General features: G+C 40.5%; 2 protein-coding genes across 9 annotated transcripts in view; both read right to left on the bottom strand.

The window, feature by feature from the left end:
- Nucleotides 1-730: 730 nt before the first annotated feature.
- Nucleotides 731-4,524, bottom strand: Pkd2 (Polycystic kidney disease 2). Its single transcript, XM_017071254.4, has 10 exons — nucleotides 3,998-4,524; nucleotides 3,541-3,892; nucleotides 2,868-3,343; nucleotides 2,335-2,726; nucleotides 2,048-2,279; nucleotides 1,763-1,990; nucleotides 1,461-1,703; nucleotides 1,150-1,397; nucleotides 1,043-1,093; nucleotides 731-989 (listed from the first exon to the last, which is right to left on the bottom strand). The coding sequence occupies exons 1-10, from the start codon at nucleotides 4,421-4,423 to the stop codon at nucleotides 881-883; spliced, it is 2,757 nt and encodes a 918-aa protein (XP_016926743.2). The 5' UTR covers nucleotides 4,424-4,524; the 3' UTR covers nucleotides 731-880.
- A 1,234-nt stretch (nucleotides 4,525-5,758) lies between these two features.
- bru2 (bruno 2) overlaps nucleotides 5,759-22,660 on the bottom strand; it is a 57,559-nt gene continuing 40,657 nt past the window's right edge. For 5 of the 8 annotated variants that reach the window (XM_036812879.3, XM_036812886.3, XM_036812885.3 and 2 more), the window contains 5 exons: nucleotides 19,583-19,761; nucleotides 15,074-15,548; nucleotides 10,884-11,342; nucleotides 8,452-8,592; nucleotides 5,759-7,054 (listed from right to left, as the gene is read on the bottom strand). In XM_036812879.3, the coding sequence (XP_036668774.3) occupies nucleotides 6,783-7,054; nucleotides 8,452-8,592; nucleotides 10,884-11,342; nucleotides 15,074-15,548; nucleotides 19,583-19,761 (1,526 nt within the window). In that variant the 3' untranslated portion in view covers nucleotides 5,759-6,782. Of the gene's footprint in view, nucleotides 7,055-8,451; nucleotides 8,593-10,883; nucleotides 11,343-15,073; nucleotides 15,549-19,582; nucleotides 19,762-22,660 lie in introns of those variants that run through there. The other 3 variants (XM_036812881.3, XR_010653429.2, XR_011605881.1) reach the window with 3 other exon arrangements.

Below are 22,660 nucleotides of genomic sequence, written 5' to 3'. Positions count from 1 at the left end.
AAAAGGTTGGTTGTCGTTGACCTACGTTTTATAAATCCGTGTTGACAAGAGGAAATAAGGGACCTACAACTGTGTTGTAAATGAGGCGTAATAATGTTCTCAAAGAGCTTCGGTATAGCTGATAGCTTTGAAATACCTCTGTAATTACATGCGTTCAATTTACTCCCTTTTTTATGAAGCGGGATAACAAACGATTCCTTCCATCTGTGTGGGAAATCGGATGTTTCTAAAGACAAAGTAAACAGTTTGTGCAATGGTCTACACAAAGTCTCAGCGCAATACCTAAGCACACATCCAGGGACTCCGTCAGGAACCGAAGAGTAGACTGGTTTGACCCTTTGCAATTCTAAAAGAAGTGAGCTTTTACTTATAACAGGACAACAAATAAAGTTTGATTTAGGAATGACATATGGGTAAGACTGATCTGGAGGACTTGATGTTGAATAGGTGGTTATTCTCAGTAAGAATAAAACTAGCTAAACAGCCGGCGGCTTTTATCCCCACCGAATCCAGCAGCTCCAATTTTCTAAATTTTTACTTTTACACTTTCACCGCTTTTTCTCCCAAACAAATCTATTTTTCGAAAGTCTTGGTATCAATCTTCTTAGTTTTTGCAATACCTTTCGATTGGTGTATCACTCGTTACGATCGAACCATAATGGCAGATTTTCAATTCTGCGGCTAAATATAGTAGTTGTCTTTGCACGCTCTCTTGCGCGCTTCGGCACTACGTGTACTGCCGTCCACAGTGATGCTTGTCTAATAGATTTTATTTTATCAACTGGAGCTATGTAAATTTTAACAGAATAAGAACTCAAATAAAATTTAACAACAGAACCACAATGTGAATGAAATCAGTTACTTGAAATATACAGATCCCCTATTTCTTTTTCGTATGGCGCTCTTTCTCCACGCGTTTTAGAATATCATCCATATTGGTGATTAACCTCTCCAGAATTTCCTCCAGCAAACCGACACGATTATTCAGGCTAAATGGGAAATAGTTAACAAGGCTCTTGATACATAAATTCCGAGTTCTTACCGAACCATATCATGGTTTTCTCCTGGTGGAATATCCTGAAAGTATCGTTGTCTAAAAAAAGTTATTAGAAAAGTTTTAAAATAATACAGGAATGCAAACTGAATTACTCTGCAGGTGTCATGTTCTTTCTCATCTCCTGGGGCTCTTCCTGGGCGGCGTTAGCATCCTGTTCCGCCTCCTTGTCGTCCTCGTCGGTTCTCTGGGGTTGAGGTCGCCTCTTTCGCCCACAGTGGGTGATCCAGTAGAGCATACCCGCCAGTTTCCTATAGATGTAGGAGCCCAAGTGACTGCGCCCTTGGGTGATTTCACCTTTCACCGTGTTATAGGTCTCCATAATAATGGCCAGGAACATGTTCTAAATAATAAATGTATTAAAACGTTTAAAAAAACATTATAGAACACATCCCGAAAAACTTACCAACAAAATGAAAAACACCAGCAGGATATAGGTGAGGAAATAAATGGGACCCAGGACTCGATTTGCTTGCTCAATGAGATTGTACTGGAAATCTCCCAGAATCATCCTTATCATGGTCAAAATGGAGGTTATGAAATTACGGAAGTCCGGGTGCTTAGTGCCAAACAAAAGAAGGCCCAACTGGGCATAGGCCAGAAAGACGATGCCAAACATTAAACTAAAGCCGGCCAAGTCCTTAGAGCACTAAAGTGGAAGATTTACACATCAGAAATAATGTCTATGCCTTTTGTAAAATGACAAACCCTTTTCAGTGTCGTAGTAAACTGGACGAGTGTTTTGTTGAAACTGATGAACTTAAATATTTTTATCCACACGAGAAAGGCCAAGATGGCCATCATATCCACATAAATAATGTTCCAGAAGCAAAGAACATCCAGACTTTGATAGGTCAATTCGACTTGGGCTTTGGATGTGACGGATATTACTTTAAAAGTGTGCCAGATATTGTACACTAAAGCAAGGTAACAACCCTGAAAAATGTTAAGTTCTAACAAAATGTTTTCCTTAAACAAATAAGATTTGATTACCAGCAATATAACACAATCAAGAATGTTTAACATGGAAAAGAAGTAAATTTTGACTCCTGATTTGCGCATTTCAGTGATTTCATAAATAGTGTAGTAAATAATCATAATATACCAGAAGATATATATTACAGTCATAACCATGCTGCGATCCGTGAAGAAAGAATACATCTTTACCGTTTGCAAGTGGGCCTGTGGTATAACACCACCCGTTGGTGGAATTTCGGCTATTAACCTAAGGATAAATTATTATAGAGTAAAATTCGGATAGAGTAAAACTCTCAACCCACTTGACACTTTGAAAAATGTCCGTGTTTTCGTTAAACAAATTAAACTCCACCAGACAGAGTCGCGAGCCTCTGTCTAGCCAGTGAATGTCCTTCAGATCGCTGATAGTCTTCAGGTTTCTGTCTTTGTCGTAATCCAAGTTCACCGTATACCCGCCGGTGCGGTAAAAAGCAAGTACTGTCCAGATGGGCGTAGAATCAAGATCGTTCATGGTCCGGTATGGCGAGCCCTTGTACATCGCCTTGCGCTCCTCCGCTCCGGAGGAATAAGCCGCATAGCAGGTGTTGAAGTACCGGATAAAGGCGTCGTTCACGTAGCAGCTCTCCTTCCGCACACGAATCTGCCGAAGACGAGGCGGACCCAAGAGTAGGTTCTCGTATAAGAAGACGCGTCCCTGGAAAGAGAATATTTTGTAATCACATGGTTCAAGACCGAAATGATTAATAACTTAGCTTAGTGCTCACAGCTACAAAGCTATTAGAGTACTACCAAACCTTATCCTTATATGCAACCCCAAATCCATTGTTTAACATACCTCCAAATGATGTGAAGTCGTATTGCTGAATGCGGGGCCTTGTTCTGCTTGGCTGTCGACCCTTTCACTGCCGTCCTCGACGGCCTGCCGTATAACTCTGCTGCGCGCCTCCCAATCTTCGTTCGGACTCCCTCGATATCGGAAACCCTCTTGCAACCTGCCTACCTCAGGCGATTCCTCTGACAACTCTTCTGGCGATTCTTCTGGGAACTCCTCTGGCGATTCCTCGTCCGGTGTTTTCGTTGGTGGCCCCTTTCCCGTACTATTAACCGTTGGTTGGCCGTCCAAAAAAGTCATATCGCCGTGGAGTGTTATCAGAAAGTTATATATCAGGTAGTCCCACCAATCCGGCACAGTTATCAGCTTTTCAAAACAAACGGTGACCGAAGGTGCCACAACCAATTCTCGTGTCGTAAAGAGTTTCTTCATCGTGTCGTTGAAGTAGAACATATATGAGTGACGGACAGACAAAACGACTGTGGATGAATTCGGGATAATATTAGAAAGGACCTAAAGAAGTTTTCCCTATGAAGTGGGAAAAAAAGAACGTCAACAAACGTAAATCGTTCGCATGATGTCTTAAATTTACTGGGGTGATAGAAATATCTACATGTCCTTTAATTCAGTTCGAAAGTTATTCCTAAAAACTTTTGGGACTACAGGTTCTACTTACCTAATGATGTTAGGATCAGAAAAATGATAAAGACGGAAAACTCGATGAGGGCTTCGCGCACCTCTTCATCGGTGGTGTAGAGGATGCGGTTGGTTTTGGCCCTGTTTTGTAGTCCCGAGGGCCCCGATATTGAAGGAGCCCTTTGCTCACGGGTTGCTGGCGACGACGTTTCCGGGCTCTCGTTGTTCTTCTTCCTCTTAAATATGTTCAGTCTATCCCTCAGAGAAGGCTTTGCTGGCTCGGGTTCGGAGGCTGCTGGCTTGGCGGCCTTGGCCACAGCGGATGGTCCAGCCTTGGCAGCTGCCGATGGTCCAGCTTTGGCAGCTGCCGATGGTCCAGCCTTGGCAGATTCCTGAAAAGTTATCCGAGTAGCAGCATCAACGCTCGATCGCCTTGTTCCGGGATCCTGAGTACTACCTCGGCGAAGGGTCGCTGCACCAGAATCTGGGAAACTTACCCGAGGAGATGACGAAGGACCTGCATCGCGAACAGTTGTCTTGGCAGATGTCGCCGCACCGGAACCCTGAAGACTGGGTCGAGGAGTTTCCTTTACCGGTTTTTCAGGGGATGACGATGGGCCAGGATCGCGAACACTTGTCCTAGGCGATGACGATGGGGCGGGGTCTCTTGTCGGAGAATCTGCTGTCGAAGGTGGGGCCGTACGGGCAGCCCTGCTGGAAGCCGGCTTATCCGTTCCCATACCTATAGAGACGCGTTTTGTGGCCGGTGGGGGCGGAGGCCCTCGAGCAGGAGTCACATCGCCTGGAGTGACAACCACTGGAGTTCCACGCGGCGATGTACTCGGGGGCGTTTTCGGTGGACGGGGCGGAGGAGGTCCTGGCGGTCCTCCCCCGGGCCTTCCTCCCTGGCCCTGCTGGGCCATTTTCAATGTAAGTTTTTATTTGCTTGCAAGTTTTTAACGTTGAAAAAATTAATGTTTCAAGTTTCACGTTCTAGCGCAGACTGAATAATGTTGTGAGCTGACCCCAACGACAGGCACGTATCTTGAAGTTTAAAGAATGCTTACTTGGACCAATGTTCAGGTACAGGGCAGCTAGCTCTAATTTCTCTAACCGAACCTGGCTGCTTTTGGTAGTGGAAAGTCGAAAACTCTCTTAAAAAATATTTATTATTGTCCAACAATGCATTTCCAAGTAAAGCTTGACTTAGCTAATATTGAAATGTTTTTATAAATTTTGTTTTATTTCGATTCGGCGATTTAAGTCCAAAATGCATTAAAAAAAATAATAACCTTTGATTGGGAGCTGTTTATTCTTATTAAGAAAATAATACAAAATATTTCTTTATTGAAAATGTACGTCCAGTCTTTCATATTATTTTAATGGTAGTTCTAGCTAGTTTTATTTAATCCTTAGCTGGCAGTTCTGTTCTCAGGTAGCACGGTGAAAAAAGAAGATCCAGACAACAGCTGCACATTCGGCGATTCCAAGCATATGCATATTTCATGCGTTAACGCCAACATTTGAATTGCAGCAGGGGAAGGAATGGAGTGCAAGGACTCCCAGCCAGCGCAGGATGCTTTTGATTTATGGCAGTCGTTGTTGGATTCTCGCCCCACTGGCACTCCCACATCCTGGCCTGCCTCCTGGTCCGCAGCTATCAGCGCCAGTTGAGTTGTCAGTTGGCGCATAAAGAATGCATGTACAATAGCGCAAATGTGATCCCTCTCAACGAACACATCTCGGGTTCCTGGGAGGACGGAACTAGCTGCGGGATGCATAGTGACTTTCTTTAAGGCGATTTCAGAGGCTCAGCCGAATGCTGCATTTTAAGCCAGATACCAATTCCCTTCCGAACGTCCTGCAGGCCTTCAAAGGGAACTCATTCTTTTACAATTTGGTCTTTTTTGATATTTTTCCCTGAGGTCGAGTATTTACCACATTGCAAACGTTTTCTAGGCAGAAATATTATTCTATAAAAATAAGTTTTAGGGTTTTAAGGGTTTCAGTATAAGTTTTAAACAAAAGTGAATTGTTACCAAAAAAGTTTTTAGAATATTTAAACTGCAAAACAATTGTACCTACCTTTTTACTTAAAGCCGATTTATAGTTACTTTACGTGCACCGCAAATTAATATTTGGTGATGCTTAATTTTAATGGGTTTTATATAAAAAATATCGTTTTAGGAATCGTGTTGCTATCGACTTCAAAATTACTTCCATCTAAAACCCTTCCCAGAACTACAAAAACAACTTGATTTAAATGTTTAAATGTTTATTATAATATTTGTAAATCTTTGAAACCACTTGATTTGCTTCATTTTTTTAAACCTTTCGATAAAACATTAATTCAATTACAGGCTAAATGGTTTATATTTTAATTTTACTGACTTTTATTTAATTTAGTATCGCCCTCTAACATCAAGTGCAATTTAAGTACAAATTGGACAACATTTTGAATTGCTTTATGCTTGCTTCTTATGCACATAGTTTAAATTAATGAATAGATACTCGGTTTGAAGTTAGAAGCCAAACCAAAATTGAAACAATTTCTGATATTTAATCAGCTTTATTTTATTTTAGCTAGATAAATAAGTTCATTGTTTTTCACCTGGGATTTCAACAGTTTTGTTATGTATTAGTTATTTTATTCTTAGCTTTCCCTTTGAATGTTTCTCCCTACGAACGGAATTTCGAATGTTTTTCGTTTGTTTTTGCCCTACTGTATTGTATTTATATACTTATTTCCTTAACTTTTACCTAGATATTAATTTTCTAAGTTGTATCGTTTGATAGTGCAAAAATTAGATTTCCTCTTCTGTATTGGTTTTTGTTTTCATTATATTTGCTTAACTATTTGGCTTTGAAAAATACTTTGGCGCTGCAGCGCAGCTTACAATTTCTGTATTCTGTTTTGGTTTTATTTTGTTTGTAGGATGTGTTTGCCGACCACGTTGAATAGTTAGATAGATTTCATGAAAATGGTTGATGGTTTTCAGCAAATGTGATTACAAGAAGGATGCAACTTTTAAGCTACTTCTTTGGTAGGGTTGATTTTTGCGTTTAGTTTTTTGTGCACTCGAGAACTTTATTTGTAAGCTTTCTATTTATCTTTAGTTTTGTGTTCACTTATCAGATACATTTTTGTAATTGGTCCTTTGGTTTCAGAACGTTGCTTAAAAGGCACAATTGTTTAAACTAGTTTCATCCATTGATTGTGAATTGTTGGTTGCCGGGTGCCTTGGCCACGCCCATTTAGGCCATACCAGCCCCTTTAGCTGCCTAGTACGGCTTCGCCGCATCCTTGGAACGTTTCAGTTGGACCTTCAGCCGCTTGGTGCCGATCTGAAAGCCATGCATCGCCTGGATGGCCGCGTTGGCCGAATGTGGGTTGTCGTAGGACACAAAGCCGAAGCACTTCGACAGGTTGGTCTGCTTATCGATGAACACCTTGGCCGAAAGGACGTTGCCGAAGGGCAGAAATGTCGACGCGAGATCTGTGTCAATGAACTCCTGAGGTAGGTGATAAATGAACAGATTGCTGCCATCGGGACCTAATTGGGGAAATGACAAAATATTTAATGGGAGCCATGTTTTATTTATTTGGATATTAATACTTAAAGGTCTAAGATATTGCCAATAATACATTATAATATAAAATCTATTCTTTGTTTTATACAACATGTGATATTAAGTAAGTAAGTTGTAACGTGCTCGTTAATAATGTTGGACAATATTTACTTTAGTTATAGACAGTAAATATTTAATGCTTCATTAAGCAAAACACATTTTTAATATCTTAACTAAATCAGACGAAATCAATAAAAAATACTGACTTTCGCATTATATTATTTTGTAATATAACAAGTCTTGGAAAGTTTCGTTAGTTGTTAAAAGATGTGTTGTTTGACTTATAGTCATCGTTAATATAAGGAATGCGATGTTTTATTTTTATAATTATTTATTTTTGGAAAATATATAGACAAAACAATATAAGGCAATAAATATTAATGCTTGATTAAATAAACAGATTTTAAATATCCTATCTAATAAGTCGAAAACAATACAAAAAGATACTGACTTTTGAACTTTAGTATTTTGCAATAACGTTAGTCTTGGAAAGTTTCTTAAACTGTACAACGATTTGTTGTTATACCCGTTACTCGTAGAGTAAAAGGGTATACTAGATTCGTCGGAAAGTATGTAACAGGCAGAAGGAAGCGTTTCCGACCCCACAAAGTATATATATTCTTGATCAGGATCACTAGCCGAGTCGATCTAGCCATGTCCGTCTGTCCGTCTGTCCGTCTGTCCGTCTGTCCGTCTGTCCGTCTGTCCGTATGAACGCTGAGATCTCGGAAACTATGAGAGTTACAATACTGGGATTAGGCACGCAGATTCCTGAGATTCCTGCGCAGCGCAAGTTTGTTTCAGCACAGTGCCACGCCCACTCTAACGCCCACAAACCGCCCAAAACTGTGGCTCTTACAGTTTTGATGCTAGAATAAAAATTTTAACTGAAATGTATTGTTCTCATCAATACCTATCGATTGACCCAAAAAAAAGTTTGCCACGCCCACTTTAACGCCCACAAACCGCGAAAACCTGTGACGCCCACAATTTTCATGCTAGATAAAAAATTTTAACTGAAATGTATTGGTCTCGTCGATACCTATCGATTGATCCAAAAAAAAATTTGCCACGCCCACTCTAACGCCCATAACGCTTAAATCTGTATACCGCCGGTAGGTGGCGCATTTTAATCTCGCTTTGCTGCTTGCATATCTCCATATAGCTGAGTAACGGGTATCTGATAGTCGAGGTACTCGACTATAGCGTTCTTCCTTGTTTGACTTATAGTCATCGTCAATGTAAGGTTTTCGATATTTTTTTTATTATTTAGTTTAAAAATATACAAAACAAATAATTTTTAAAATTAATTTTAGCTTACCCTCAATCTGTTTGCCAGCCACGCCCGCAGCGGCCGCTTGAAGGGCGCTGGCAGTCAGGGGTTGGGATGCGGTTCCGTAGGCGGCTCCATTTGTCAGTCCACTCAGGGAGGATGAATAGGGGTCAGCAGCATTTTGAGGCCCTAAAATGTTGGAGGTGTTATTTAAAATTATTGACTAAAGATACATTTTAGCCAAATTAAAATAATGTAAAGTATTGATAAACTCTATTTTAAATTTGTATTTTCCATTGAACAAATTACCAAGAACAAACACTCACAAGAAGGGACAAGGACAAGTACACACATACATACACACAATGGGACACAGAGATACACGCAGAGAAACATACTTATATTCAAACAAACACGAACCCCATATCTGAACAATAAACGAACCCAAGTTGAGTTAACGCATATGAGATTCGCCCCTTTATTTATGATTATTTTTAGTCTTCCTCTTCACACTTTGTGCTCATCCATTTTATGCGCCCTTTTATGACTTTTTTGTGGCTCTCGTCCTTTCATTATTACATTTTATTTTGATTTTTTCCCTTTGTTTGTATATCACGAAAAAATTTGTTAGCCTTTGTTGTTCGGGTTTCCCGCGTGGCGCCAGTTTTTTAATTGAGCCTGCCAGCCCTGAACCCAACATTTTCCTGGCGCCCTGCAGTTCGCTTTGTGCATTGCCCAAAATTGTTGTTCTTTTTGCATAATCTGCTATAAATTTATTACTTTCTTTTAGTTTTTAATTTTCTTTTATTGCATTTGTGCGGGCATTTTTTGTATGCGCCGAAAAGTATATTGCCGAAATTTAGTGCTTACCATTTTGCATGTGTAAGTTTTAGAACAAATTTAATTTTAATGCTCGCGGAATCCATAAAAGTTACTAATTGAAAAGCTAATTGTAATCGGGGATATGGAAAAATGTTTGCAAATTTTCCCAACTTTGGATGATTTATTTGGTTTTACTCGAATAATTTAAGGACTTTTATTGTTATGTAGAGCAAATTTTGCATTTGTAAATTTAAACAGTGGGCTATTCCTCTAATTTCTGTAAAGTTCTATCCGGACCAAACAGGACCTAAACGTTCCCTTTCTCTCACGTAACAATTTTGAATGAAATCCTATTGCTCAGATATTTTCTTATATCGAATTTCGAATAAGCTTCGCAGTCGCCACATCTAAAAATTCCTTTGCATGTGGTATTTAATATACAAAGACCGTGCTCGAAGTACTTTTAGGCTAACTCCTATTCCATCCAATATCTTCTTGACGCTTCAAATTTTCCCTTTCATATTTTTACCATATTTTCCGCTTTCATGTTGTTTTATTAAAATTTCTTTTTTCTTCCAATGCAATCAAGAACGTATTGTATGGAATGCCATTTATTTATTGTTGTCAGTAACACGGATTTGATTCTTTTTCCCCGTTCGCTACCATTTTCCTGTTTTTATCAATTTAACTTCGGTTTGTTTGTTCAAAAAAGTGTATTTTTTTTTGACAGAGATGGGCAGAATGTGAAAATAAAAACATCAAAAAGTAAAACGACTATGTGAAATTAGAAATGTTCACACAGAGATGCAACTCGGTTATGCCAGCAGCAAATTTTAATCAACTGCTGGGAAGTTGAAGAGTTCAATAATAGGAAATATATATATTTCACCGAAATTGTTTAGGTGACTAGAAATAAAAAACCTGTATTGTATATTTCGTCAAAATATGGCAGAATCATTTATAAATAATATAATAAAGTATGTTGAATATTTCACTTATATGACTTCGGAGTACCCATACCTCCACTAAATTTTAAAGATTACCTTCTCCATAACAACCTATTGAAGAGTTTTGCTTAGCATTAGTACTGTAGATTAAATGGGATAGGGCTTGGCAGGGCGATGTAGTAGGCTCATGCTGTTGGCAAAGGTGTTATGTTAGTTAGGATTATATTGTTAAGAGTTAGTGTTATTAAGTGCCAGAGGTAAAACTCAGCTTTGATTACAATACAGAACGAAACAAAGGAACACAAACAGAAGTACAAAATACATATACAAAAGTGGAACACAACTACCCACACCCAAATACCCAAATACACACATACATATTGATATATATTCACACTCATTTTAATCCCTGGAACTGGGAATCTATCTATCTATGATTTTAACATTAAAAATTTAATAAAAACAATTAAAAACAATTATTCCAATGGACGTTAATTATTTAAACAAAGTAGTAAACAAAGTTGATAATGCATTTGTTTAAATCTATATTTTAATTTGTTGTTACTGGTTCAAATAGGTAAATCTATTTTTGGATAGTTAAAGTCGAGTGAGTTCTAAAATTTCAAATATTTTCTTGACATAAGAATGTAAAACTTTGAGTTAAATCATATTTCTCTACTGAGAAGAGATTCTTTTTCATGATCTACTTACACAGCGAATTCAAGGTCAGCGTCTGGCCGCCGCCCCCTTGCTGGGTGGGCGTGGCCGTGTGACCGATCAGCTGCGACACGTTGTAGGTGGTCGCCGGGGGTGGTGGGGCGGCGGAGTAGGCCAGTCGCTGGTGGTTGTGGAGGCCGCTGGCGGAGCTGCTGCTGTGGCCGCTGCTGTGGTGGAGGGTCAGCTGGTGGTGGGCGGAGGGCGTGGCTAGTAGGGTTACCAGATTCTGCATAGACAGGGATGGAGCGGCGAGCAGTCCAGCGCCAGCAGCATGCCCGGCGGAATGGAGCCCGCCGGGGGGTGGTGCGGGTGCGGGTGGTGCGCCGCCAAGTGGGTGAGATGCTGCTGATGCTGCTGCTGCAGCCGATAGAGATGCTGCTGATGCGGCGCCGACGGTGGGACTGTGCTGGCTGTGGTGGGCACTGTTTTCCGGTGGGTGGTGGAAATTTAGTCCTGATTTTCCATAGTTATTTTTTTTGTTTTGTTTTGTACAGTTTGAGTTGGTTGGTTTATGGTTTAAGGTTTTGGTTGAGTTGGTTGATTGAGTTGATTGATTGTTTGTTTTTTTTGTACATGACCACAGAGTCAATCATAGACATACCAAATAATGTTCAACGAATATTTATATATAAAAAACATAGAAGAAAACACACACCCAATTGGATTATTTACATATACAAAAAAATTATAAAAAATTAATTTCGATTTAATTTTTTGGTTTATGTTTCGGTTTGAAAAATTTCATTTAAATACATACAAATCAAAACAAATAAAAATTTGAAAAACAACGAAACATGAAAATAAACAAAGGGGGAGGGAAAAAACAAAAACAAAATGAAAATGGGATACATAAAATGAAGTAAAGTAAATTAAACTAAAAATAAAAACAGCCCTAATCGGTAAAAATATTAATTTAGGTACCAAATTATAAAAATTAAAAAACATTACTCTTTTTTTAAATAATGAAATAAAATCCATCTATTAAATAATAATGGTTAAAAAAATAAAAATTGAGCTAAAAGTTGCAACAGAATAATAAAAAGGAAAAATCAAAACATAAAAACTTAAGATGTAAAGAAAATAAAAATTAAAATTAAGAAAACGGGGATGCAAAAAATACGTAGGTATAAATAAAAAGTTGACAAAATTAAACATACAAATGCATAGACATAAAATCAGATCAATCGAATGCAGTTAGACATAAGCTATATCAAATCATGTAAATTAATTGCGTAATGTAATTAAAAATCTAAGAACGCTGGGGGAAGGAAACAGGAAATGAAAAATTCTCCGTTTCCCATTTCCGGCTGAGGTTATTCTTATATATTGCATACTTGGCGGCGCTGGCAAAGATTGAAAGCTGTTCTACACAAAACAAGAATCCTAAGAACACACAGAGACAGAAAGGGAGGGAGAGAGAGCGAGCAGGCAGGTGTGGTATGTGTGCGAGGGAGAGGTATGAGCTCAGACATTCACATAAGGAGCCGGGCATTGTCTAGCATATTTAAAGAATATTTTTCAAATTGCTTCCCCGCTTTGAATGAGCTGCCTGTAGATGGTTTTATATTCTATGTGTGCTTGTGTATAGTTTGGCCATCCTCCGGAGCCCCCTTTGTGGGCATAATAAAACTTTAAGTGTTCTCACCTGCGGACAACTTCAGGTTCGTTGCTGTTGCCACATTGGAATTGCATTTGTTTACTTGCCGGGCCTCCGGCTATTGGGGCAGCCATACACCCTATATGTATGGGGCCTTCTTTTCGGCCACCTTTGATGGTGCCGTTTGCCCTTGGGGCCTTTGGCAAGACTTATAAAAATTTCAAGTCGGAAAATGGCCGAAGAAAAGCAGGGAAAACGGTAGACAAAGACGCTTCGTTTTGGATATTCCTTTGCTGATTTCGCTTGGTTCTTACTATCAAGTAAGTATATATCTCTAGTTGAAAATTACAACTTATGTTCTTAGTTTCTGCAATTTTATATTTATTCCTTTTCAAAACTTTAACTTCTCTATTAACTCCCTTGTATATCCTTAGAAAGCCACAATTAAATAATGCTTTACTGTGCTTTCTGGCTTTCCAAAATTGGTCAAATCAGCAAACGTTTACAGGTCTGCCGCATCCACTTAACGGTTTCATTCCGCACTTAAACGTAGAAAAAATAAAGGAAACGAAGGAGCGCAGAGGACACGTACCATACATTTGCTGGCCATCACAGTTCGGAGTCGTTGAGTCGTTCTGACCCCTCGGTCAACGTCTACCTCCTGGATCTGGCATTTAAAAACGTCATTTGTTATTCAAGTGGCATACGTCGTCGCTCTAAGTTCCCCTAACTGCCCAACAGTGGCCCTCACTGTCCGTTTACAGTTACTGCCGTCAGTCGGTGGTCGTCACTTTTCCCCAGACCGATGCCCTTTCGCATATCCTGTTTCTTGGTGGGATGTGTCAGCTTTAGGATGGATTTTGACTGGCCTAGCTAGTTATAATTTTTGGGACCAATATGGATTGAAAAATAATTTGAGGAAGTAAACCTATACTTGTTAATGTTTAGTTACTGAGTTAAAAATTGTACTTAGTTAATGGAATCTATTTTAAATCGTTTTATGGACCTGGTAAAGAGATGAATTTATTTTAATCGTTTTTTCGAATATAAAAACCCTTTCTATACATGACAACACAGTCCTGTTTTTGTTAGAGAATCTCATCTACCTCGAAATCACAATTTCAGTGGCAGATTTTTTGCGCTTTGTGCGATTACATCACGCGCCGCTCAACATTTGGTTGTCTGTGATTCTGATTCCCCTTTTATTTCGTTTTTTCCCCTCGCCACTGGCTTTTGCTGTTTGTTCAAGCTCTCGAGCTTGATTTGTTATGCGCAAAATGTCCACGTTCCCGTCGAGACTGGCCAGGGGCGGGTGGGCGTGGCACGTCGGTCATTCTAATGAAGCGGCGTTGCATATGCAACACGTTTACCATGTCGCCCCTTCGACTGTGTGAGTGTCGGCCAGAAATCTGGGAGCCCGTCTGGGCCATCATCCCCATCATCGTGTCATCTCGTCATTGTCGTTGTCCACCTTTTAATCCTATTACAATGTTTTTGTTTTATTCATCAGGCGACTGAAGAGCCGGGCCGCGCTTCCTTTCTTATCCCCAACTTTTCCGGCTTACTTTGCCATCCATCTCTTTCGCCTGCATTTATGCAAATTTTGTTGCTTAAATTGAAATTAATTATTTGACAGTTGTCGCTGGGTTATCCTTTGCCAGCCTTCCTTTTTTTTTTTTGCCTGGCACAAATCTTCAGGTTATAAATGAAGTTACACGAAAAAGGGGAGTGATTTGAACTTTTCTGTAAACTGTCACAACAAATGGCTGGAGCGAGTTAAGCTGAGAGACTATAGATGTCGTTCATCTTGTAAATTGTATCCGGTTTTAAATCCGTGTTGCTTTATTAGGCTTATTATGCTTTCCAACACTTAAGGTAATTAATCTAACCTTCATATATTATTAAAAATACTTTTTTGGAAATAGTTAAAATGTGTTTTTTTAATATAGTAGTTAGGAACTTTTTCAGATGGAAAGAAATAGTTATTTAAGCGCTTTGCTAATATCTTTAATCTCTTTCTAGAAAAAACCCTTTTCAAAATATTAAGTTACATTTTTTATCCTTGTTACGATACATTATACACACATAGAAAACCAATTTCATTAATGATCAACAGCTCATTCAATTTTTGTTAGGCAGCCTGAAAATCTAGTTTAAGTTAATATATGCTTAAAAGACACACATTGAGTAACTGCTTTTGAAATTGATCAAAAATCGAAATGAAAGAAAACAACAAGAATGTTAAGTGTACGTATAACTAAAATATTTTAAAACACGTATCCGTTGGGTTGCAAGAGAAACACATATAGAGTGCGCGATTGGAAAATTGGGGTAAACAAAGAGTAAGACACACGGATAAACAACGGGCAGATGTGTGCAGGAAACGAGGACAGATAGAATGAAGAGATATAGAGCGAGATATAGAAAGGAAGATGCAACGCTGTGGATTCAATCTGTGTCTGTGACTAAACTGATCAAATTGGTTTGGTTTTAAGGGGGCTTGGGTGGGGGAAAATCGAAGGGTGACTAGGGGGCGAGGCCTGACAGATAAACCTAGGCTGGAACTTATTCCGCGGAGCCCACTCACCTGGCAGATAGTGCGCCGGACTCAGTCCGTATCCGTGAAACTGTTGGTAGAGCTGCAGATGGGCCGCCGTCGCGGGGTCCGTCCCCAAATAGGCGGCCGCCGCTGCCGCCCCCTGGTGGGCGTTACTGGCGAGCAGATTGGGCGCCAAGGACGCACTGAGGGCGGAGGAGCCCAGTGGAACGAGGGCCGTCTGTGCCGTGGCAGCAGTTCCAGCCTGCTGCACCTGAGGCACTGCGGCCAAGGCGGCCGCCATCGACGGATTGGGGCGTCCTGCCGAGGGCGGAGCGGCTATTAGCGCCGTGGCCGCAGTGATGGCGGGCGTGGCCGCTCCTGCAGACGCTCCGCTCGGCGTGCTGATGCCGCAGAAGGCGTGAATCTGCTGCATCTTCTTTTGGTCTTTTTCCTTCTGCGTGTCTGCGAACTTCACGACCAGCGGAGCCGAACAACCCTCCATGGTCTGACTTTGGTGCAGGGACTGAAAAGTTGAGAAAATTTAAACAATTATAAGGTAAACCAAATTTGCAATATATTGTATTCATATTTTGTTTATTAATATACAGCTTATTGGGGAAAAGAGAAGAACATAATTTGTTGTTTTTACTGAATCGTTGAAATAACATCAGTATTTTTTGAAATTACTCATACGCAGCGTACGTCGTTAGGTTTAATCTACAGCTTTTCCTTTTAGATACTTCTGATGGCTTTTTTATTTTATTTAAAAACATTTTAAATGTAATATAAGTACTTTATTACTCATGCATAGTTAGAACTCAGTTTCCCACCTATGACATTTGATTTACTTCTTGACTTGGCATTCACGTTTAAATTAATTACTTTTTATTATAGTTTTAAATCAAAATCCATCTCTTCGATACTTCCTTTTCCAAGGAAAAGTTGAAATACTTTTCTTAAACTCAAACCAAAAAATGCGTTGCATCCCAGTCGCCTCACTCCGCGGAAAACTGTGTTTCAACTGTGCAGCCATGGCGACCTGTTTAAAAACTCGGAAATTTCCCTAATTACTTTGTAGCCGAGAGCAGCATGGGTGTCGCCATGGTTGAAAAGGGGGCCCGCAGTGGCGGGGATGGGGAGGGGCAAAACAATGCGCCGGCCATAAAAGTCGCGCCAGAGCCGCAAGAATTATAGTCAATGTAATTAAAGAGCACTTCTGGTGGCTGCCACGATACAGGCGGGCAGGATAGGATGCAGGCCAGAGTTGCCACCGCCGCCACAATTGAGCGGAAGTTTCGGCCCGGGTCGCCATAGCCCCGGCTGAGTTTCAATGATAAAGTCTACATAAACCGGAAAATAAGTAAAGTGGCTTGCCAAACCCCTCTGATGCCCGTGAGCCCCTCATCGGACCGCAGCCTAAATGCCTTTGCTAAATGTTTGGCCTGGTTTTCGTGATGCGCCCAGAGTTGCCAGCCTCCTCGATTCTCGACCCCGTTTTTGTTTGTTTTCGGGCTTAGCAGAAAGGTGTAAATTAAGTCGCCTAAGCGGACAAATAGCTGGGCGGGGGAACTATCTGGGGGTGGTCGGTTAACGTGGGTTAAAGTGGGTTAAAGTGGGTGGTTCGGTGGTTTGTTGGTCGGGTGGACATGCGGAGGCGGCTTAAGTGCGCGTCATTATTCTGATGCTGTAAGCCGCCTTCCCGTTGCCATAAAACTTATCAAAACTGTTTTCGACCTCTAAAAGCCGCGAATTTGCGGATGGTGTCTGTACAGAAGTTTTTGTGGCTGTGCAAAGAGGAAGCGTATGGTAAGGATATATTGGGGATGCTTTCAGGGGGATTCAGAATTTTGCTTCGATCTCAGTCTTCCTGATTTGGAAACTATTTGGGATATTTATCTGTTAAATAGTAGTAGTAGTTTTAAAGAAAGTCCTACATATTTGTTTAATTAGTTCAAATTCATTGCTTTATAGTTTAATTTACATTATGCAATCAATATCTTTTTATATATTTCTCTACACCACTCCTTGACAGTTAAGAGCACTTTAGTTTTTACTATTTTACTTGGAGCATTCCCAAGTCACCTACTAATCCTCAGTCATTTTTCACAGCTTGGCCCGACATCTCACTTCCCGCGGGGCGGCAAAAAACGGGTTAAATGACCCGTTGGGCAACAGTGAGCACTGGGGACTCGACCACATTCCCAACTTGGCCTGGACGCAGCGCCAACCACTTGACAAATTAGCGAGACGAATGCGAAAAATAAAATCTGCATGCGTTGAAAAATGCTATCATCATTTGGCCACCCACCCGCCACTCCTCCCCGCATTTTTTGCCCTCATTCGGGCTCTAGTGTAAAGAAAAAGAGACTTAATGGGGGAGCAGAAGCCGAGAACAAATTGCTGGGCTATAAACATGGCACATTAATATTAAATGCACTTTGCCAGCAGCTTCAGCTCGAGCGTCTTTGGCTTGGGGCTTCGTTTTTCGATTGCATTTGATGGCGCTGCATACTTTCAGGCGTCAATAGACTGCCATGACTTTGCAACCCTTGCTTCACTGCCTCCAAATCATTTGGACCCATCCCATACCATTTCCAGTTTAATATCTCTGGGATCCCTGGACCTCGTGGCCCCAGCTCATTGCTGGCGTGTGCGTGCCTAGCATCCCGTTATTTGACTTCAAATGCATTAAAATCGCTGGCACACACACAGATAATGGTACAGTAAGCACTCGATTTGGGGTAATGTGTTAGGGGCCTATTATACTTTTTAAGGGACTGAGTTTGATTTAGTACAAAGCTCTGGAGTGTTATTTTCTAAAACTACATTAATTCTCAATAAAAAAATGAATTTGTAGAACACTTTCTTGTTAAAGTCATGGAACTTTTATAATGAATATAGTGTTATAATAAATTTATAATAAATATAAACCAAGGGGAGAATCTGTAGAGATTTGGTTCCTTTTAGATTTATAACCCAAAACCTAGGCGAAATATTGATTTATTTAAAATAGTATACTGAAATTATTAGGAAAATGATTTGGTTTAGTTTTCGAGAGGTATTTCAGCCTATATGGAAAGGTAAACTAACTCAAGGAACTTGAGCTCTTTATATAAAAAATAACTAAATGTGTACACAGTTTTCATGTTGAAATCAATAGGTTGTAGTTTCACTGGCTTAGGTCATGGGAATTTTATATTAAATCAATATAAACCAAGTGGTTATTCTATGCAGATTTGGTTCTTTAACATTGATAACCGAAAACCTGGTCGTAAAATTGATTTAGTTAAATAGGTATATTGAAATTATTAGGAAAATGACTCAAATTAGTGTTGTAGAGGTATTCCCGCCTATAAAGTGTAATTAGGGCAAAGTAAACTAACTCAAGAACTCCGTAGCCTGTTCACACCGTTCTTTCTTGTTGTTTGTGAGTGTGTTCTGTATCTGTGTTTCTGTGTGCTGCAGTATGCATGTATGGCTTTATAATGGCCGCCCGCCCACAACAACATTCATCTTGCAAAAGGCGACAAATTATGTGCAATATACACAGAAGAGAGACAGCATGCTCGGACTGCCCCGCTCTCCCGTCCTCTCCCTCTCTGTTCTGCCCACTCCTTGCATGTGTTTGTGTTTGGCTGTCGGAAGTTTGTAATTTTGCCTGTTTCCGGCACAAAACTTGCATTAGTCTCTGTTAGTGTGCGAGTGTGTGTGAGTGTGTGTTTGCTCAAAAGTGGGCGTGGCGGGCGGAGGATGGGGTTACTTGGTTGCCAGGATTACCGTTGACTTCTTCCGCTGCCAGAGGCGGCGTCTTGCTTGCGTTCCAGCTTCCTGTTTGCAGTTGCATGCGGTTTTTGTTGTTGCCGCCGCCATTGTGGAATGAAGGTGGTCTATGTGTGTGTGTAGGCGTGCATGTGTGGCTGACTCTGCCTTGGTGTGTGTGCCAGGGCGAAACGTGTTTTGTATGCGCGACTCTTGCCGCCGCTGCAATTAATCATTGCGACAGTTTTTCCCACACTCGCCACAGGACCAAGAGACAATAATGCGCTTAAAGCGGATGGCTGACTTTAAGGTGATCGTTTTGCCACACGATGATCTTTTTTTGACGACATAATCGGATTGGGTGGAATTCAAAACTTTATCGGAATGCCAAGGTGTTAACTATTGTTTGCACCCACTTGTAAAAGTATATAAGACTTGGGAAAATATAGAGAGATTAACATTTTAAAAAAACACACTATTAATGTGTTTCACTTACTGTGTGTTTGGTATAGTTTGAAATATTCATATGTATGGCCTAATAAGTTGTGACTAGAAATAAGTTGAATGCAACAGTTACGAGGAAAGTTCTAAGAACATTTTATACGCGCCTAAAAGTAGGCAAAAATGTATGATGAAACCGAAATTCCGACCGATAACCAATGCAGTTTCATTATACATAGCATACTTATAGGCAGCTTTTTAAGTGGTTTCAAAAGTATTAGTCGCTTTTTTAGCAGCATACACTATGCATTTTAAAATGTATTTAGTTTCAAAGGCCCAACAAAGTTTCAAACTCACCTTGATGGCTCCAATGGCGTTCTGCTTGGTGGCGAATGTGACGAAGGCGCAGCCCTTGCTCTGGCCGGCCTGATCCCGGAGCACCGTGCACTCCTCGATGGTTCCGTGGCCCGTGAAAAGCTGCCTCACATCGGCCTCCGTGTACTTTTTGTTCAGCATGCCAACGAAAAGTTTACGCTCTGCAAATACATCAGCGGAAAATGCAAAATGAAAGAATGTTTTCAGCGAATGCTTACAGAAATAAACATAAAATAAATACGGGCTGAAGTAGTGTGGTAAAATAAACGTAAATAACCATTGTGGTTGGGCGGGAGCGGGTCAAGAGGTCGTACAACTGCAAACATTTGGCTTAAAGGCCCCAACTTAATGAGTTGCCAATGCAGCGGGAACTATTATTATGGCCTGCACGGTACTTCATTCAGGGCTGTAAAAATGTTGCCCCAACTGAGGCTGCTGACTGATTGACTAAAGGACTGACTGGCTGACTGACGAGAGTTGCAAACGAAATGGTCACCATAAAAATAGCATTAAAAAACGCGAAACGATACCATGTCTGTGTGGCTTAACGGCTTTAAAGCTTATGGGTAGCCAAGGTGACATGAATGGAAGCACAGCTCTTTTCAAGCCAAATTTTAAAGTCAAATAAATGTTGAAAAAGTATGAGTTGAATTAAAAAAATTTAAGAAGAAATTTCGTCGCCAATATATTTCATTGGCGGGTGCGGCCACTTAATTATTATATCCCATAGATTTAATTTCATGAGAGTCAAATTAATTTTATGAGTTGATATGAGGCTGTCAGCACTGACTTTGTTTTAACCTATAGCCGGAAAACACATGTTTGATGGATTTTCTTTTATGCACTCTTAGCTGACGCTTAAATTTGTTAATGAGTGTGCGTGTTGGCTCCATTTAACGATCGGTCAGCGGGTATTTAACCCAAATCGTAAGCCACACGGCGTATGAGTGATATTTTGGGCTATTTCTTTTGGGGGCTTCGATACGAGGGACTTGCAATTAATCAGAGAACAACTTTGTAAGCAGCTGGGACCTGTAGGGGCAAAGCAACTTTAAACTGCTCCAATAAATCGCCCTCGCCTTTGGTCTTCCTGCAGATTTGAGATGTCTCCCCTCATCGAAACGAGAACATTTGTAAGGAAAAGTTTTTGTGCATGGCAATTGTTATGCTTTATCTGGGTCCCCATGTGAAGAGGGGGTGTGCTTTGAAGTTTTTGGGAGCGCACATGCAAAAGACTAAAAACGCAATCGCAACAAATCGAATCAATGCAACAAGAACTGGCGAACTGCGAAGAAAGAGGAACTTTTCATTCTGCAACACTTTCGAGCATACACTCCACTTTCCTCCAACTGCCCTATCTTGGCTTAAAGTTTCCCAGAGACAACACATACTATACATATAAGAACTGGGGACTAGGGGATTCAGGCATTCTCTTAAAAACAAACTAAGCATGCGTTCAAACCACTTTTTGATACCGTAGCTCAGGAAGAAGGTTGCTTGAAATTGCAGTTTGCCGAGTTAAATGTTTCAGACTATTATAATTTCTAAAACATTTGGAACTAACTTTTCAAATATATTGTTTTGCGGTTGCGTTAGTAAAGAGATATGTTACAACTTTTGATTAAAATGTCGCATTAGATTTAATTGATGTTTAATAAAATACGCCAACTAATCTAAGCATTAAGAGTTCATAATTAAAAGATTTATCTCTCCTTTCGTATTAATTATTGGCAAATTAGTTTTAGTTTATTTCCTCGAAATTAAAAAGAATGTTAAAAAGCAGTCACCAATTTGTCTGACAACCTTTAAATGGCAGGTTGTTTCGAGGGTTTCTGGGTAATCATATTTTATTTGAGGACGAAGCGAGTTCTTGCACAACCCACTTGGAATCCCCCTTCGGGCAGGGGTGTCGTAAAGTATAAATATAGAAAATTGTGTCGCTGCAAGGGAAGTGATTGGAAATTGTTGCTTTCGCCTGGAGTTGGCACCAGGAGGGGATGGTGATCCACGGAGACCCCCGGCCAAGGCACTCAGAACGCACTCAACCTGCCCAAGGGGACGGGGGAAATGGGTCTTATCTGTGGGTGGGGATAAAAGTTTTTTCGAAACAGGGTGCGAGGCATTCCTGTGTGCTAAATACATACGAAGTTATAGTAGTTCTTCGCCAGGTTTTGTTTGCCATGCCCCTGCATGCATCCCCGCCCACTTTTGGTCTCTGTCCGGCACATGTGCAAAATTTATTTGAGGTTAGTTCAGGTGTGACACAAGAAGTAACATTTTATATATTTATTGTATGGATTTGCCATTTTAAGTTGAAACTTTGCCAGCGAAGATACGAGTGGCACGAAGGAGAAGGGCTATGACAAAAGGAGGTTTAAACTTATTGCAGGCACCTGAGTCCTCTTTTCCCCTCTCGAGCAGGGAGAGCTTGTTAAGGACCTCTTTTGTATTTGGCATCGCTGATTGGAAAGTTTTATGCGCACGTGATTTTTTCAGCGCTGATAAAAGCGTGTTGGGGAAAGTCCAGGGCAGCGAAAAATAAAGCCCTCAAGAATTTGCTTTTATTCTCGCAACTGATGTGCGTTAAATTGCTTGGCAATGGCAGGGAGTTTTAAATTTGGCTTTTTATACTGTTAAAAAATATATATCAAGGGGTGCCAAAGAAACTAATAGGGTTTTTTAAAGCACTGAAGAGGTGAAAAGTAGTCCTTATGAAGGCATCTATCGGAATGGCGAACCTAATATACTTTGTTGCATACTTTTAGACACCAGTGCAAATGATGGCTTGAACCATGGTGATTTCTGTGGAATTTTAATAGGGAATCTCCTCATTTCTGCCAAGTTATGGCTCATTTCCATTGGATCTGCCACTGCCGGTGCAATCTCCGCATTAATTCGGCTTTAGGCAGTTTATCATTTTCACCTTTTTCGGCGGCGGCCAAGCAACCAGGTCCTGGAAGTGTCGCCAAATGGCAGGAATCCCGCTTAAGTGAAGTCACGGCCTGCCTCCCTTTTCCTTTTGGCCCACACTTTCGGTGCATCTCCCTGTCATTCCTGTGG

This window comes from Drosophila suzukii, chromosome 2L (assembly GCF_043229965.1).
Source record: "Drosophila suzukii chromosome 2L, CBGP_Dsuzu_IsoJpt1.0, whole genome shotgun sequence".
Lineage (NCBI taxonomy): Eukaryota > Metazoa > Arthropoda > Insecta > Diptera > Drosophilidae > Drosophila > Drosophila suzukii.
The sequence above is the reverse complement of the archived record's forward strand: the minus strand, read 5'-3'. Positions and strand labels throughout refer to the sequence as shown.

Excerpts from the sequence above, each read along its gene's own strand:
- Pkd2 (XM_017071254.4), bottom strand. The coding sequence starts at position 4,423 with ATGGCCCAGCAGGGCCAGGGAGGAAGGCCCGGGGGAGGACCGCCAGGA. Across the intron at positions 1,991-2,047 it reads TTGATTGTGTTATATTGCTG|GGTTGTTACCTTGCTTTAGT; the intron begins GTAATCAAATCT and ends AACATTTTTCAG. Across the intron at positions 1,704-1,762 it reads TTACTACGACACTGAAAAGG|TGCTCTAAGGACTTGGCCGG; the intron begins GTTTGTCATTTT and ends CTTCCACTTTAG.